The following is a 17513-nucleotide window of genomic DNA, read 5'->3' on the forward strand; positions in this document are numbered from 1 at the left end:
CCGGAGAGTAGCGTCGATCTTCTCCTGGGTCCGATTGAGGATTACCTTACACTTACAGAGTACTTTGAGAGTAATACAGAGCAACGTGATGCCACGCCAGTTATCGCGTTAGAGACTTTGACTAATCTGCTCTGCATTCAGTCCACTGGAAAAATTGCAGTTTCCCATATGGGTATTGCTGAAAAACTGATGCATCATCTGGGCTGACGGAGATGGGTCAGCTTTGAGCATCTCGGCTGAAATACAGTCTATCCCTGGCCATCTATTGAATTTTATACCCTTGATGGCGGCTTCAATTTCATCCAACGATGGCGTCTCCGAGTTGACGCGCCTAATTCTACGAAATCATATGCTGCCGGGTTTGTTAGTCACTGACATTTGAAACTCGGAAGAGTTTTTCAAAATGTTCAGTCCATCACTTAAGCTGTTCTGTACGGTCAGTCAATAGCTGATCAGCTCTGTCCTTTAGCGGCATCTTTGTATTCATCCTGGCACCACTAAAGCGGCTGGAAATATCGTTCAACAAACGGATATCACCATTGGCGGCGGCGGTTTCTCCTTGTTCGGCTAGGGAGTTAGTCCAGGCTCTCTTGTCCCGCCTACAAGCACGTTTAACAGCCCTCTCCAGTTCGGTGTATCGTTGACGGGCAGCTGTCTTAGCCGATCTGGTCCGCGCTCGCTCAATGCCGGCTTTCGCCTCTCCGCTCGTCGATCTTCCTCCAAGTTTCATCCGAAATCCACTGCCTCCGCCCGCTGTGCGCTTTGCCAAGGGTTTCATCACTGGTAGTGATGAAGGCGTTCTTGATGCCGATCCATTGCTTTTCGACGGTTTCACCAGGTGGCAACTCCGAGGCTCAAGATTCAAGTTGTTCGACAGACCCTGTTCACCTCAGGATTCTCCAATCGGCGGACGTCGTAGCGGCACCCAACTTTCTCCTCCCGTCGTTGGACACGTGCGACGCGCAGACGTATCTCAGCGATAACAAGATGATGGTCGGATGCAATATCAGCGCTGCCTTTGTTGCGTACATCAAGAAGGCTCCTTCGCCATTTCGGGCTGATACAGATGTGGTCGATTTGGTTTTCTGTTCAGCCGTCGCGGGAAAGCCACGTGACTTTATGTACTACTCTATGGGGGAAGAGCGATCCACCAATGACCATGTTGTTATTACCACAGAATTCTGTAAACAGCTCCCCATTTTCACTCATCTCTCCTAGGCCATGGCGTCCCATGACGCGTTCAAGGTCCGCGTTGTTTGAGCTAATCTTCGCGTTGAAGTCGCCCATGTGCTTTTGGATGTCCCCCTTCGGGATTTTCTCAACCACGCTGTTCAGCTGGCTGCAAAAACTCTTTCTCCTACAGGTCGGCAGCATCTGTTGGAACATAGCACTGGATTGCTGTAAGGTTCCTAACCCGTATTCTGAATCTGGCAACGATTATTCGCTCATTTATAGGTTCCCACTTCATCAGGGCCGCATGTGCCCCTGGGCTCAGTAGGAATCCAACTCCTCTTTCTCGAGTAGCATTTTCACCTCGTATGCCAGAGTAGAGCAAGACTTGCCCGGATGATGTCCTGTGTTCGCCAGTACCCGGCCAGCGGACCTCGCTCAGCCCCTGGATTTCAAGCTTCAGGCGGCTAGCTTCCCTTGCAAGTTGAGCCAGCTTGCCCTGCTGGGCAAGGGTCAGTATATTCCATGTTCCGATTTGTGTCCGTGTTTTCATGCTAAAGGTCGTTGCCAATAATCCGGAGAGATTTCTTCTTTCATTTTCGGTAACTTTTTGTATGTTCTGGTACAGTAGGCTGTTAACCTAAGGTCCTTATCCCGCTGATGGGGCTGCCATCTTAATGTGGGCGGGAGCCACAGTGCCCCCTTTCCTGTTAGCATACGACAACCGAAGTTGCGTACCCCAGCCGGCACCTCGTGGAGGTAGGAATAGGAGTTAATTAACAGAGGTTATGGAATGCACATGTTCACCCTTTGCCAGCCTTGAAGTATGAAGAATGGCAACCTTAAATTCAATTCACAAGTTCGGATGCTATAATTCAATTATTGCCCGTTTCTTTGGTAACAAAACGCGTTGCTCACATTTTTGATAGCTTGAAATCGTCGCAGAAAGAATCTGCTTGGCTGTATGTAAGTTATAAGTATATATTATGCTTGTCTAGCACGTAAGCTATTGATTTACTTGACAAAATAAACGATATTTGCCACCGCGACGATTCCGGCGATGGTTTCGCCCGCGACGGTTATAACTCATCGCGTACGATAGGGTGGGAAATTGATAATACCTACTATCGGAGTATATCCATACTTTACTGCTTTAATAAATTATTTGTAAAACTGATCCACAGAATTTTGTACAGAGCAGTGGTACCAATTATCTCTACCAGCAGTCAGCGTGGCTTCATAAAGCATCTTTCTACTATATCGAATCTAATGTGACAGCGATATCACGTGAGATTAAATTTAAGCGCCAAAAGGACTTGATTTATTCTGATTTTGCCAAAGCCTGTTTGGTGCTGGGTCTTATTCTGCGAGGCGAGTGACGTGATACGTCAAATTTTATTTTTGCTGCCACTCGCGTTCCGTTCGGCGTTAGTCGAGTCGAATCGAATGATATTGCAGTTCAAAGATGGAGCTTTCACGGCATGGGATCATATTCGCAGAACACCTAAGTAATTATAGACGCTTTAACCCTACACGTCTACACCTAGTAAATGAAAGTAACATCGCAGCTAAATTTGGCTTTCTCACGTCACGCGTCTTGCAGAATAAAGAATGCTGTGCCACATAATCTGTCATCGACAAATTGAATCACATGAGATTTCCATCATGGTTCACTGAATGGCAATACTCAAATTTGTCCGAGCGCAGAAGTTTCTTTAAAATCGTCTGGGGTACCCTAAGGCAGTGTGCTTGGTTCTTTTATCTTTATTGTCTATATTAACGACTTGTTGGAGCAGTTTTTATATCATCGAAACTACTCCTGCCGACTACGTCGCATTACAAACATATATGGGCACCTTTCCACGCAAGGCAAATCTTTGCGATTGAGCGAATCCAGAAGACTTACTTACTTACTTAATCAGCTCCAGGTCGTGATTTCCTCTGCTGTACGAAGAAGCCGTCTCCATTCCACTCGGTCCATGGTCGCAATTCGCCAGCCACGTAGTCTACGTAGGGTCCGCAGGTCGCCTTCCACTTGATCGATCTATCTTGCTCGCTGCGCGCTTCGCCGTCTTGTTCCAGACGGATCGTTATTGAAAACTTTATTAACCGGGCCCAGCCCATCGCAGGCGACCGATTTTTGCGGTGTGAGCGATGGGTGGTTCCCTAAGCAGCTGATGCAATTCATGGTTCGTTCGCCTCCTCCACGTTCCGTCTTCCATCTGCACTCCGCCGTAGATGGCGCGCAACACTTTCCGTTCGAAAACACTAAGGGCGCGTTGGTCTTCCACGAGCATAGTCCATGTCTCATGGCCGTTAAGGACAACCGGTCTAATCAGCGTCTTGTAGATTGTTATCTTCGTGCGGTGGCGAATTTTGTTCGATCGCAGCGTCCTACTGAGTTCAAAGTGGGCATGATTTCCCGCCATAATGCGTCTTTGTATTTCTCTGCTGGTGTCGTTGCCTGCAGTAACCAGTGAGTCCAGATACACGAACTTTTCTACCACCTCGATTTCATCACCGTCTAAATGAATCCGGGGGGGGAGGTCAACATTCACTTCTCTAGCACCTTTTCCTTTCATGTATTTTGGTTTCGATGATCTAGTTAATCTTCTAACTTCCAAGTTACCCAGACTGTTGTCAGTTGAATAACCTTGAGACACTCTCAGCCAAGCGAGTTAAACAGCAGCGTTTATTTTCTTTGACCTCATAATAGAAAACGTTTAATGCTCTGAGCTTCTAGATCAGATGCGATGGAATGCATTTCCTCGGCGTCAACCGTTGCACGTCCAAAATCCACTGTTATTTGCTAATCCGTTTCACCAAACAAACTACGGCTAAAATGAAATAAAAAGGTAGCAGGACCGGCCAAGAAGCTTTGAAGAACAGTGTTTAGAAAAGTCGGTACCATTACAAATCTACACTTTCTCTAGATTAATTATACAACCATGGGGTTATTTTAGATCAGTACCTCTATATTTTTTCAGTGAGCTATAAAACAAGTAAAATTACTAAGATAACTTACGTATATTGGCTGTTGAATACACAGTAAAATACGTTACTGTTCGCCGGCCTATAAAAAGTGTGTAAAATTGAGCAAACTAAAAAAGTAACAACATTCACGTACGAGTGAATGCATAGTAATACTTAGAGTGTGTTCGTAAGACGCAGCCTTAACGAAATTAGTGGTCTAATCTAAAAAAAATCTTAACTACACCATTTTTTTTTCTCAAAGTAGGTATAAAATTGAAATGCACTTTCAAACATCACAAATGATTTACAATCAGAGCTATATTAGTGTCACAGATCGAATTCCTCCTCCGTTCGTTGCAACGGTTTCTCTTCGACAGTAGTAACGTCAGCAGTCTGTACGGCAAGCTGGTCGTCATGCTTCTCCAGCCAGGCCGCTTCCATGTCCCGGACGGCTTCCGCGACCAGCATCTTCGTCAGCTCACCGACAATGCGTTCCTTAACTTCGATCTCTTCGCGATCGAAATTCGTCCAACGGGCTTCTTCGTCGAACATTTCCTGTGCCAAAATTTCGTCCACCTGATCGCGTTTTCGCTTGGCGGACCCACCACCGATACCGCCAACATGGGGACCCCCGTTACCGCCGTTGAACATCAGAAATGGCATCGGGCAGTGGTGCAGGTTTTGCTGTTGCTGCTGGTGCTGCAGGAGGCTTTCTTCGTTCAGGATGCGCTTTACCTTTCGTTTCATGTGGTCCTGCATGCAACGGAGACTATTGGGTGGGTTGTAAAATGCCAGCGGTCGTTTGTCGTGTTGAACCGTGCGGAAGGAGACATCCGGCGACGGTGGACGCAGGTCGGTGTAGAGTTCTTTGCACATGTCCAACACGAGCTTTTCGTAGATGTTCGTTACGTGATCGGAGCGGAGTTTTTCCAGTGGAGCGTCGTTCTGGTAGAGTTCGTTAGTGCGGCTTTCTATTAGTTCATCGATTCGGGTTTCGGACGGAAATATAAGAGCTAGCGGGCTGCCGTTGGCAGGTGGAATGTACGGTGGAGGAGGTTTGTTGGGTATTTCTCTGAAGAGGACCACTTGCTGTTCCAATTGTTTGATTTCCTGTTCGATTTGTAACTGTTGGCGGCGAAGCACTTCGGCTTCGTTGATTATGTCAGGCATCCGGTTTGGAACAATTGACGATGCTGTTGTTGTTGTTATCGGCAACGTTGCATTGGTCGCGTTGTGTAAGGTTTGTGGAGCTAGATATGATAGGATGGAGGTCCCCGCCACTGGCGAAACAGAACTGCTGGAAGCAGTGTGTGGAAAGTTTTCATTTACATTTTTGTTCCGAATTTTTACATCCACTCGGTGGGCATCCCCGCCGCCGGGTGCTTCTCCCGTCGTAGCAGCCTTCGATGCAGACCTCATGGTCTGCGACTCATCCGGAAAGGGCTTTTCGATGGTTTCGTTAGTGGATTCCTTATCCGTGGAATAATCTTCTCTTTCGACAAACGAACAGTTACCTCGTTCACTTTCGGAAGAACTTTGCCTGGCAGCTTCCGGAGATCTCATAGCCGAAACTCTTTCCAAACTATCGCTGAAATCCTCCAGATCAACATGAAGACTGATGAGCCTCTTCTCCAGCTCTACAGCGAGAGGTGATTTGGGTAACGAATTTTCTTCCTTCAACTGTGCTGCTTCGCCAGGATCCTCTGAAGTCGTGAACGTCGACGCTGCCGAGCTGGTTGAGCTGGCTTCCTCCAAAGAAGTTTCATCTTGAATATCTTCAGTTAACTTGTTTGTTGAATCCGTCTCAGATTGTGCAATTGTTTCATCAGCAATAGAAGCACAAAACTGTGGCAGTGAAGTGTCCTCGATCAGTTGACCTTCCTCCTCTACAGGAGGAACGTGTTCTTGCTCTTCTATTGTTGGTGCATCAAATGTACTGGAGTACCCTTCGGGGGATGATTTTTCACGTTTGCCAGAGTCTGACTCCTCTTCAATAGTATGGAATTCAACGGAACATGAGCCTTGCTTCTCCTGCTCGTTGCGAAGAAGTTCATCGATATTGGTCGTTGACGAAAGAAAACCGTTGATATTTTCAGTAATATCACTGACCCTAGATATAATCTCATCAACGTCCAGGAGACTGCTCTTTTCTTCGATTTTTTCGTCAACTTCCCCGGAGTTTTTCGACAAAGCAATCGATTCGGGTTCTTTTTCGGTAATAGAATTGATAGTGGTACGGAAAGAACTGCTATCGCCACTGGTGTTAGCACCCATTTCCTGTTCTTCTCCTGAATTTTTATATACCAACACGTTTGAATCTTTCGTTGTTGCGCTTGTTCCGCTGCTGTTCAAACCACCGAAGGATTGTTCCAGCAAAGTTTTCATTTCTCTATCATTACTGAATCTTTCCAGAACCCTAGTTTTTGCCTGCTCGTACAGCATTTCCAAATTAGCCCTGGTTAAAGTATAACTGCGCTGGGGTTCATATCTATTTTCCTTGAACCCAGTCAGTCGATACCACAGGCGGTTTAGTTTGCTGCCTGTGGCTTCAACTTGCTCTTCTTCACCGTTTCCACTGCCCTCAACGCCGATTTGCTGTAGTGTCTGCAGACTTTGTTCGATGCTTCGTATGCGACCCAGGGCAACCCTCTGTTCGGCTGCCGGTGCGGTCGATTTCTGATTCGTTTTAGTTCTGTTGTACTGCAAAAGGTTTCGTTCGATTTCCAGAATTTTCTGTTCCTCTCGTTCGAGCTTTTGGTGCCACTCGAGCAGAGCTTGAACATGTTGCCGACGATTCTTTAGCTCCTGCTCGCGTCTCGCCAGCATACTGTGAAATCAAAACAGAAGTTGAATAGATTTGTTAACGAAGCACACACACAAACGCACACACACAAACGCAAATCACACACTAGACGGATCATGGAGCTGTTTCAGATGCAGATGCTGGATACACTGACCGAGTAGCTCATCGGGCGAATACCAATCATCATTGGATGAAATTTTAATGCTTGGGCTGTAGAGTGGGGTAGTAGATGCACTAACCCCAGAGGGTACCGCTTGTTGGAGGCTCTGAATAAACTACATGTACTGATAAATGAAGGTAACGTGAGCATTTTTCGTAAAAATGGACGCAATCCATCATCGACAAAACCTGTACCAGCCCGTCGCTAATGCCGAACATGAACTAGAGAACTATCTGCGGGTTATACCCATAGTGATCGGTTGGCTGAACTGGTAGTATACTGAGAAAGAAGGAGAGTTTTTTCGAGCTTCGATGGACATCCGGAAAGATAGGGAGTTGGTGCCGCAGGCCTTGCAAGCCACCACCATGAAAAACTACTGAGCAATGGAATGGGGAACAACAAAATTCGTACTGGAACAATCGGAATAGACCCATGCGTCGAAAAATTACTATGGATTGGAAACTCGCGACGTAAAACTGCCGATCTCTCAACTTTCAAGGAAGCACTCGAGTACTCTTCGACGTATTGAAGAACCGCAAGTTCGGCGTCGTTAGTTGCTAGTTAGAGTCAATAGGATCGTTGCACTGGCCCCGTAATTTTCCTGGACTCTAACAGCCGGCTGCGAAGTCTGTCGATAAAGAAGGGTAATGTATAAAGACGGTATAAACCCATGGCTTTGGCTTTTTAAGTTCGGCGTCGTAGCGCTGCAGGGGGGTACAGAAAGGGCCTAACCAGCCCCGTCACCAGAGCTGCGGCAACATGCATGAGGTGGGTACGGCTTTCATAGTGACACACAAGATGTGGAAACGGGCGATTGGGTGGTGGCCAATCAATCGTCGGTCACTACCTAGAGATGGTTAAGACGCGCCCAATGTTCTTCGTTATGAACAACATTCAGTACCGACGCCAGCCTCGGTTAAATACCGCGTGGCTGAAGCAGCCAGAAGTCGCTGTAAACCACGCGCATTCACTCGAAGCTGGGTTGCTGGAAAAGATGAGCTGGACGAGGTTCCTCTCGAGGACTGTTGGAATATCATCAAAATAGCAATTAGCAGTATAATAGCAGAGAACATCATCGGGCACGGAATCAGCGAAACGACTGATATGACGATGAATGCAAGAGCATAATGGATGAGGAGAGCGCTGTGCGGGCGACAAACATACGCAGTGTCACTTGTTAGAACGTGGAAAGAAAAAAACAGATCTTCTTCCTCTGGCATAAAAAGCGCTTCTACCAGAAACCAGAATATGTCGGGATAAGAATGGCAGTATTTTGACGGACGATCGTGAGGTTTCCGAAAATTGGAAGCCCAACTTCGACGAACATATGAATGGTGCCTAACCGGAGAATCATGGTGACGGGGACAGAAATTTCTGCGGTGCGATAAACGAGGAAGACGTGTAGCCCCAATGACAGGATTCAGAACAGCTGCCGGAGGAGTGAAAAGAAAAGAGGAGGTTATCTACCCTATCTAAAAGAAGGGCTACCTACAAGGTGCAGTCAGTCCCAAACGGTCAACAATGGATTAAATATTTACACTGCGGCAGATCCTTCAAAAAGGCCGTGAATACAGAATTCCCACGCACCATTTGTTTGTTGACTTCAAAGCTGCATATGATATCGACCGAAAAGAGTTATGGAATCATGGAAGAGAACAGTTTTCCCGGGAAACTAATCCAATTGATTCAATCTACGATGAATGGTACGATGCTGTATTCGGATTTCGAGCGGATTGTCGAGTTCAATCGAATCACACAGAGGGCTCCGTCAAGGTGACGGTCTCTTATGCCTACTGTTCAACATGACGCTACAAGTTGTTATGAACCGAATGGATAGCAACACGCGGGGTGTGATCTGCAACCAATCTAGTCAATTCGACTGCTTCATCGATGACATATATATTATCGCCAGAAAAAAATCGGGTTAAAGATAAATCCGTCTAAACAAAGCATATGCTGGCGAAAATGAAATTCGGAGAAGTATTATCAGCGGAAGTCGTGCTTATTATGGGCTGCACAAGGTATTGCGATAGAACAGAATAAGTTCTTGTACGAAGTGCACCATACAAAACGCTCATTAGACCGGTTGTTCTCTACGGGCATGAAACGTGAACTATGCTCGAGGAGGACTGCAAGTGCTCGGAGTTTTGGAAAGACGATTGCTAAGAACAATCTTCAGTGGTGCACAGAAGAAACGGAGTATGGAGGCGGAGGATCAAACCATAAGCTCGCACAGCCCTATGGCGATCCCAATATATAAAAGTTGGCTAAAGCTGGACGGTTACGATGGGCATGGTATGTTGCAAGAATGCAAAACAACTACCCTGCAAAGATGATGTTTGCTTCGACCCCGGTACGAACGAGAGGACCAGGAGCGCAGCAAACAAGATAGTTAGACCAGGTGAAGCGGGATCTGGCAGAGAGTACATGGTGTCAAAGGAATTGGAAAGCAGTAGCCGACAACCGAGTAAGCTGGAGAAATTTTGTTCTTCAGGTTATGTCTTAGGACGGAAAGCAATTGGCTTAAACCCATTATGACCTGGGCTCCATTGAAAACTCGTGCGCTAGGACATAATGGGTTAAGTAAGTAAGTAACTAAGCAACAAAGTTAGAGCTTACGAACGGAGATAGAAGACGACGACTTTCGACAAGAATCTCTTTGTCCAGGCATTCTGGCACTGGGTACTGAAATACCGATCCTAACTGTGGGCGAGTTGATAGGTATTTAGTGAGGGCATGCGATGCTACCATGGCGAGAAAACTGGAGCCGAGAAATTACCGGCGCCCAGCCTATTGGCGGAGCGAGACACTTAGTAACTTCCGCGCTAGTCGACTCAGAGCCTGAAGAAGCGTCCAGAGAGCCAACTTTGCAGCAAACCATGAAACGCAACTACTACAAGGAGTTGATACCAACCCCTGGGGTGACAAGTACTACATCGTGATGGTGAAAGTCAAAGGTGCTGAGGCTGACTGGTGCTGAGACTTTTCCCGACGCACCACCGTGAGCAAACACTTAGGACACCTAGACAGACGTATTGGAAGCGAATAACAACGGCACTGTGGTTTGTTAGAAACCATGCGAGGGTGGCCGTGAAAATATGGAAGTCATGTAAGGCACCATCCCTAGTTCGGTACACGCCTCAACAGTAGTTCCGTGGGCTTTAGAACAGGTGACCGCGAGCTTTCTAGTGGATTAGACTCCCACACCATGCCACGTTACGTAAACATACATCATTAATGGCCATGCTTTGAACGTTTCCTTACGAGAAAAACACACACATACACATACACACACAACTATTGGTTACTTACTCTTCCAAACTCTCGTTCGGTTCCAGCTCCACACCACGTACGGCTGCCGTCGACAGTTGAAGGTGCGACGAATTTGATATTACCGAAGTCGTCACCAGAGTGGTCATCTTCCGCTGATGCTGCTGAAGTGATGCCAGAATACTGCTCGGATTGGACGCTGGACTAATTTCGGTCAGACCGGACCCACCTCCGCCAGATTTTCGCAGCGAGATAGTACGACTGTTCGATGAAAACGAATTTAACTTATCCATTGACTTCGGTGTAATCGGAGATCGTGCACTGTTTCTTGTTCTAGACGTGTCCAAAGAGTGTTTATGAAATCTGTAAAAAATACGTTCTATTAGTTAAATCTACGAAGTATTTAACTTCAAATGATGCCATTACTTGTTTAGTCCAGCCCGTTCCCTCTCGAGCCGTACGAGAATTGCCCTCTGTTTCTTCTTAATTGCGGAAATCTGCTCCGACATACCGCCCTTCTCCCGATAGCGCTGTTTCTGAAGCTCCAACCAAGCCAACTGGCCTTTTGTTCGATCCAATAAGGCTTTTTCCTTCAAACGAACACGAGTAGCCAACTGTTCGCTTTTTGATTTTTCACTCTGAATTAGCTGATCGTACTGAAAGTATGGTTAATTACGGATTAAATCAACTTTAAACTATCGCACAGTCGTTACTTACCAGTCCGATGGAAGAGTAGCTGAGGTTTGTCTCCGAAACCGTCGTAGACAAAACGGAAATCTCCAAATCAGTCCGATTAAACATTGCCAAAATATCGCTTCCCATCGTGGTATCATTAAGGGGAGCTTCAGCAACCGAACTAGAGGAGCCGCCGGTGCTGGCGCCGGTGCTTGATGGAGCTTTTAGGAACTCAATTTTACTTTCCTTCGCGTCATCGGAAAAGGCTGCAATTCCATTTTGCTTTTCACTGCCTTCTTCCAATATATTTATATTGATAGAAAGCAGACTTTTAGATGCGTCGAGAGTATGCCGCAGAGTTTGCTGTTTATCTATGGTTTCATCGCTAATCTGAGTCTCAATACTGGAGGTGTCTTCTGCGGTAGTTTTCGGCGTTGATCCTTGATCTTGAGCAGCATGGTCTTTAGAGTGACGGTGCAAACTTTCCTCAAATGATGGTAAATATTCCTCCGGCGGAGGAGCATTAGTGTGGTGACTATCGGAATAGTTGAGCGATCTGGTTTCCAGTGAGGTATGAGAATCACTGTTTCCCGTTTTGCTGGGGCTACTTTCGGCGGTGTTCGATGTTGTTGAATTGCTACTGGTGGTAGTGCTTCTGTTCGATGAACTGGGACTAATCTCTTCTGAAGTACCTTTCGCCGATGTAGATACGTTGGTAAGGGTTTTCTGAACTTCGGATCGCTCGAAATCTTCACTGTAGTTTGAATTGATAGTTGATGCATTGGGTACTGACGGAACTGGGGTTGTTTGAGTCATTTCATCTCGGATTTTAATGCGATCACCAACAGTTATTGGTGCTGGAGGTTTTTGAAGCGCAGAGTAGAGTTTTTGATTAACTTGAATGACTTGAGCTAAGCTTCGATTAAAGGCTTCTAGCGCTTTTTCGCAAGATTGCAATTCCCGTGGAGATTTATCGCGTTTTCTGGCAGAATCACGCACAAAGTTTCGCTGCTTCTCGGAAGTATTTGCACTAAGTTTGCTTTGTTCCAGATCCTCTTGGACATAGCGGGAAGTAAAAGACATTCGATCAGGAATCAAATCAGCATCTGGCATATCAGTGCCACGGTGAAAGTTTATGCTACGTTCTAAAGGCTGCAGGTTGTCACCCGTTATTTTAAGATTTGAGATTCTATCAACGGATAAAGGACTTATGGGAGCAATATTGGGTTTATGGTGGCATTTATCGACGTTTTGTGCAGCTGCAATTGATGGTTCAGGAAGGTCAAGTTTTGTACTGCTTAGCGGCGGCAGTGGTAAGACAAAATCCGACTTTATTGAACTTATTTCTGATGTAGTATTCGACTCTGACTGTTGATAAACAGAAGAGATATGCTGATCGCTTTTGCTACCTTCCACGGAGAGTTTGTGAATATAAGGCACTGATTTTAGAGACTCCAGGTAAGCAAGGCACTTTTGACTGTTGGTGGAGTTGCTTTGTTTGCATGGAATAGGCACTTTCGTTTGCTGTTTAGGAATTACGGACTCTTCAAGTTGAATATACGGCTCGCGATTCAAATTTCGAATCGCCTCCAACTTTTTGCGAACGGCTATTATGAATGGATACGGATCTGGTTGAAGCAACGTATGTTTCAACCATGCCGGAGTTACTTTGCTCTCCTTCTTTTCATTCGTAATCTTTGTTGGTGGTTGCAAAGACAAATCTGACCGTAGCGTCACGGCGGGTACTTCTAATTTCAATTGTTGTTCAACAGTATCAATAGTGATTTCGTGATTTGATCTATCGATAGCTATTTCATTTTCTTTTTCAGGGGATTTCCTTTCTACATTCACTGGCGGTGTTTTACTTCTTAGTGGGCTAGTCAGCACATCCAGCAAAGCTACTTCGTCCGGCTTCCGCATGATCCCCATTTTCTCCGACAAATTTGGTTTCAAAAGTAGCGATGACCTTTTGCCGGTTTTATTACTTTCAGAAACATCCGACTTTTTGCATTGAGTCGCAGACCCCTGCGACGAAGAGGGCACTTGTAAGGAAGAGACAGATGAACTTTTGCGTAATGGTTTAGTTGGCGGGGTCTTTAGTGGTCCTCTTGAAATTGAACCTAGCGGTTGCTTACTACCAGCAGACGAAGGTGGTGCTTCCGAGAGGGAACGTTTTCTTCCTTTCTGAACATTTTTACTGACCAACATTCGGCTGTTTTTCCGAAGTTCTTCGAGTCGTTTTCGGATGATATCCTTCTCGGCCGTTTGTGGAGCGCTAGATTTCTTTTCTTGCTTTCTTTTTGCCTGTTGTTTCTCGATGAATTCCCGAGCTTTTTGCGGATCGTATGATTTTTCTTTTTTGGGCTCTTCCGTTGGGGGTCTTTTGCTATCCATTGATTTTGGACGCGGCGCCGGTTTTCGAATGTTTCCTGTTGGCGGTGGAGCCGGCATCTTATCCGTTGACTGTTCAGTTGAAGCTGAACTACTTTTTTCAACAGATTCCTTTCTTGATTTCAGTTCGCTTGTAGAAGAAGAAACGGCTCCAGAGTGTGGATCACTGTTGCTGGTGACAATAACATCAGAATTGATTTCTACAAGTTTCTTGGAATTATCAGATCCACTATTGATTGATTTGGGAGTTTCTATATTGTTCTGAAAAAGTAAGCAACATTTGAATTCAAAACTTCTGGTAGTTAGTGAGGCTACGTTTTTTTTATAAAACTTACCCTATTCTGAACATTTAAGTTTTCCAGTAGAAAGTTTTGAAATTCGCTGCTTACTTGGTTTCGTTCGTTCTTCTTGTCTTCAAACTCAGCAATTAATCGCTCGGCTTTAGGCAGTGGTTTTATTGTGTACTCTTCTTGTGGTTGATTAATATTTCTATCATAGGTTTTCTCTTCGTTACCCGTTAACGCTGAGCTTGTAAATGTTGTAATAGACTTAATAACCATCGGTGTAATTTTTCTTCTTGGGCTCGTTGGGCGATCTTTAAGCACAAGTTTTGTGATCTGCACGGTGTTTTTCTTTCTAGGGGAACCTAATTGAAGATGTTCCGAACTGCGTTCGCGAATTATCTGAACTGAAGTGAGTAAATTGGTATCTTCAGGGTCAGTCATGTACCTATAATGTATGTATACCTACCAGCACTTTTCCTTATAGGAACATCTTCCAAAGAATGAATCGAGTAGGTAGCTGAATTGTGACTGTGCTTTTCAGCACCTGAACGACTTTCCGAATCGGTAGACATTCTTTTTCTAATTTTATCTTACTTTTCAGAATGGAATCAAATAGCCATACTTTTTCAATTACTGAGACAAATTTAAAACAAAGACACTTTTTGCTTCAAAAACACCAATATTCTAACAAATTATAATGTGCACCCTTGTAGCCACAAAACCAAAGCTACAAAATGGAACAAATTTCGCGGAGGTTTTAAACCGAATGTGCTACTTTTATCGTGAATATTTCTCTGCCGGTCACAAACGCGCTGTGCTTCGCCATTTCTTGAAGTTTAAAATGTTTGTGTTCTGTAGTAACCCGACAACGGTCTTCCTGCGATTTAAGGATATGCAACGAAACGCGAAACTAGCAAAACAAGTTTTTCTCTGACATTTTTCTTTGCTGCTGCCTTCGTTGGCGTTACGAAAACCGTTACCGACCTGCGTTACCGGTTGCGCTCTTCTGAATGATGCACGCAGCCATACACTGGTAAATATTTCAATCTATAAGATGGTTGAATCAATTTACAGGTGAATTTAAAAATTAACTTGGGCACGAGCTATCAGTCGAAGTTTGAAATATCGACCCGTAAACTACAATGTTACTCAGACGCTAGGGGCTTCTCACTAGATTTATATTAAATATATTCACTGCAAATGCTGCAATCACTGCAAATATCGCTTTGCATCCACTGTTGCCGCCAATAAAAAAAATTTGCAGCAAAAAAATCTCGCTTGCATTTTTGCAATGAATGCAAATGATGTAAAAAGTTAATGCAAAATTGCGAAGTGAGACACCCCTTGCTCAGACGCTTTAAAATGGGTCACCAGCCGCCAACTTGTCAACACGGAAAAATTGTGGTTTCAACCAACGCATAGTGTAGTGACCGAAAAAACGGAACTTTTTGTTGCCGCTGTTCTAAGGGGTAAAAAGTGACTTTTCTTATGTAAAAAATCACGAGAAATCGATTGGTGAAGTAGCCCGTTTTACCCCATTCACCCCTTTTTTAATAGTTTTGAAAAGATCATGTACAAAATTCCTCTGATTTGAGATTCTATGGTTAGAAAAGAAGAAGAATGTTAGGAAAAAGGGTATATGAACAATTTTATTTTAGTGCAAGATAATCTAGTAGTCTGTCCTATTTTACTCAAGTTTTTTGTATCACAGGCAAAATGCCAATTCGATACTTTCATCAGAGATTTTCAAGAAGACATGCCTGTTGGGAAGGTTGAAAAAGTCAGAAGATCGAACGATAATCAAACTTTTCACTAAAATGTGGTGTAAGGGAATGTTTTGCCTTGTTTTCCCTACAACGTTTACTGAAATTTGAGAATGTATTAATAGGAAAAGGAACAAATAAGAAAGCCAAACAAACACTTTATTTGAACAGTAGATTATTCAACCGTTATACGGCTAATGTTTAGGAATCAAGCGCAATCAAGCAATTATACAGCAAAAATGTTTGTTGGGAGTGATGCTATTTCGTTCAAATTTGGTGTGTTTGTTCCTAGTCGAAAAATTTTAGACCCATATTTTTTTTTATTGGACGCTTAGCCCCTTGCTGAGTTAGGGTGGCTTAAAAAATCATCATGTTTGTCCTTCATTTTTTGTTCAAAGTTTCAAAGTTTTTGTTGCTTGGAATGCTTTGAGCTACAGTCGAATACATTGTCTAAAAAGCTGATTGAAATATCTTTTATTTAGAACCAAAATCATTAAAATCGGTTCAGAGGTTCAAAAGTTATGAAGTTTTGAATGAAATAAAATCGATTTTTGAAGCCACCCTTATTCACAAAGGGGCACCCTAAGCGTCTAATAAAAAAGTATAGGTCTAACATTTTTTAACTAGGAACAAACACCAAATTTGAACGAAATCGGAGCACTTTCACACTAGCTCCTTTTTCTATCAAGACATTCTCAGATTTCTGTAAAAGTTGTAAGGTAAAACAAGGCCCTTACATGACATTTTAATGAAAAACTTGATCGTCGTTCGATCTTCTAACTTTTTCAACCTGCCTAACAGGCATGCCTTTCTAAAAATCTCTGATAAATTCGATACGAATTGGCATTTTACCTGTAGTACAGAAAGCTCGAGTAATATGGGGCAACAAAAGTCACTCTTTACCCCTTAAAAATAGCGGCAACAAAAAGTTCCGTTTTTTTTCGGTCGATTCTGCCCACTGAGCAACGTATAGCAGTCGGCTTACTTTTTCTGCTATAGGGAAGAATAAATGCTTGATGTGAAAAATTGAGAGCTTCCTCTTCGCTAAGCCTATATTTTTGGCCTACCCAGGTAACCAATAAGCATTACCAAAGCAACTTAAATGCAAGCCACTAACCATTTAAGTTGCCTTAAATGCTACTTAAATACTATTTTGGCAAAATATGCGGCTACTTTACTGCTAGCCCACTTATAGTGCTGACAATGCTTGTTTGCAGCTAGTTACCGACAAAAAGAATTTAAATACAATTGTGGATGCCAATTTACAACATTTATGCAGTTAAAAGGCTGATAAACAGCAACCTGTTGTATAAAACGCCAGGGATGCTAATAAACGATTGATTTACTGCTTATACTAATGCTTATTGGTTATCTGGGTAATATCAAGAATTTACAGTTTGCCTGAAGCTACATTTTTCGCATTAAGCATTTATTCTTCCCTAACAATTGAAAATTTATAACTTTTGGACTACTGTATGGATTTTAACGACTTTGGTACCAAATAAAACTTGTTTTAACGAGCTCTGTAAAAAATACGGGGTTGAAGCTAAAAGTTTTCCGTAATCGCAAAAAAAATAAAAGATATTTGTTTTTTTTCGTATTTTTATGCCATGCAGATCAAAAAGACCCCCAATTTTTTCTGCTGTAACATTTCAAAAATTAGGAGGCGTATTATTTTTAGACTTTAAAGAAATTAAATTGCGAAAATGCGATGGAGACACATAGTATTTTGTTTTTGTCTGAAATATTGGTAAAGAAATATTTATTTTTTGAATTTCTTTGGCACAGACGAACCAGAAATATATGTTTCTTTGCTTTTTCAAATTACTTGCCTAAAATAGGGATTAGTATAGCGAAAGCCCTGGCTGGTAAACAGCTGAATAATGCGTACCGTCGGTGCCTTGTGCACGTGTAGGCATAAAATAGATCCTGCAGTGGTTCATAGTCTCTTATTCAGCAACTCCTATGCCTACCTCCTCGTGGTACAAGCCAGGATACGAGCAACTTTGGTGGAGATTGTGTAA

The 17513-nt window shown here is 43.8% G+C and overlaps 1 protein-coding gene across 1 annotated transcript; it reads right to left on the minus strand.

Annotated features, from left to right (window-relative positions):
- Positions 1 to 4200: 4200 nt before the first annotated feature.
- On the minus strand, positions 4201 to 14609 carry LOC128741661 (centrosome-associated protein 350-like). The gene is made up of 6 exons (XM_053837617.1): positions 14193 to 14609; positions 13778 to 14130; positions 11094 to 13703; positions 10803 to 11032; positions 10419 to 10739; positions 4201 to 6970 (listed from the first exon to the last, which is right to left on the minus strand). Exons 1-6 carry the CDS (start codon positions 14296 to 14298, stop codon positions 4471 to 4473), a joined length of 6120 nt encoding a protein of 2039 aa, XP_053693592.1. The 5' UTR covers positions 14299 to 14609; the 3' UTR covers positions 4201 to 4470.
- Between the last annotated feature and the right edge of the window lie 2904 nt (positions 14610 to 17513).

The sequence above is a fragment of the Sabethes cyaneus genome, chromosome 3, assembly GCF_943734655.1.
Source record: "Sabethes cyaneus chromosome 3, idSabCyanKW18_F2, whole genome shotgun sequence".
Classification (NCBI taxonomy): domain Eukaryota; kingdom Metazoa; phylum Arthropoda; class Insecta; order Diptera; family Culicidae; genus Sabethes; species Sabethes cyaneus.

Excerpts from the sequence above, each read along its gene's own strand:
- LOC128741661 (XM_053837617.1), bottom strand. The coding sequence starts at position 14,298 with ATGTCTACCGATTCGGAAAGTCGTTCAGGTGCTGAAAAGCACAGTCAC. Across the intron at positions 14,131-14,192 it reads TCCTATAAGGAAAAGTGCTG|TTCAGATAATTCGCGAACGC; the intron begins GTAGGTATACAT and ends TACTCACTTCAG. Across the intron at positions 6,971-10,418 it reads CCGAACGAGAGTTTGGAAGA|TATGCTGGCGAGACGCGAGC; the intron begins GTAAGTAACCAA and ends TTGATTTCACAG.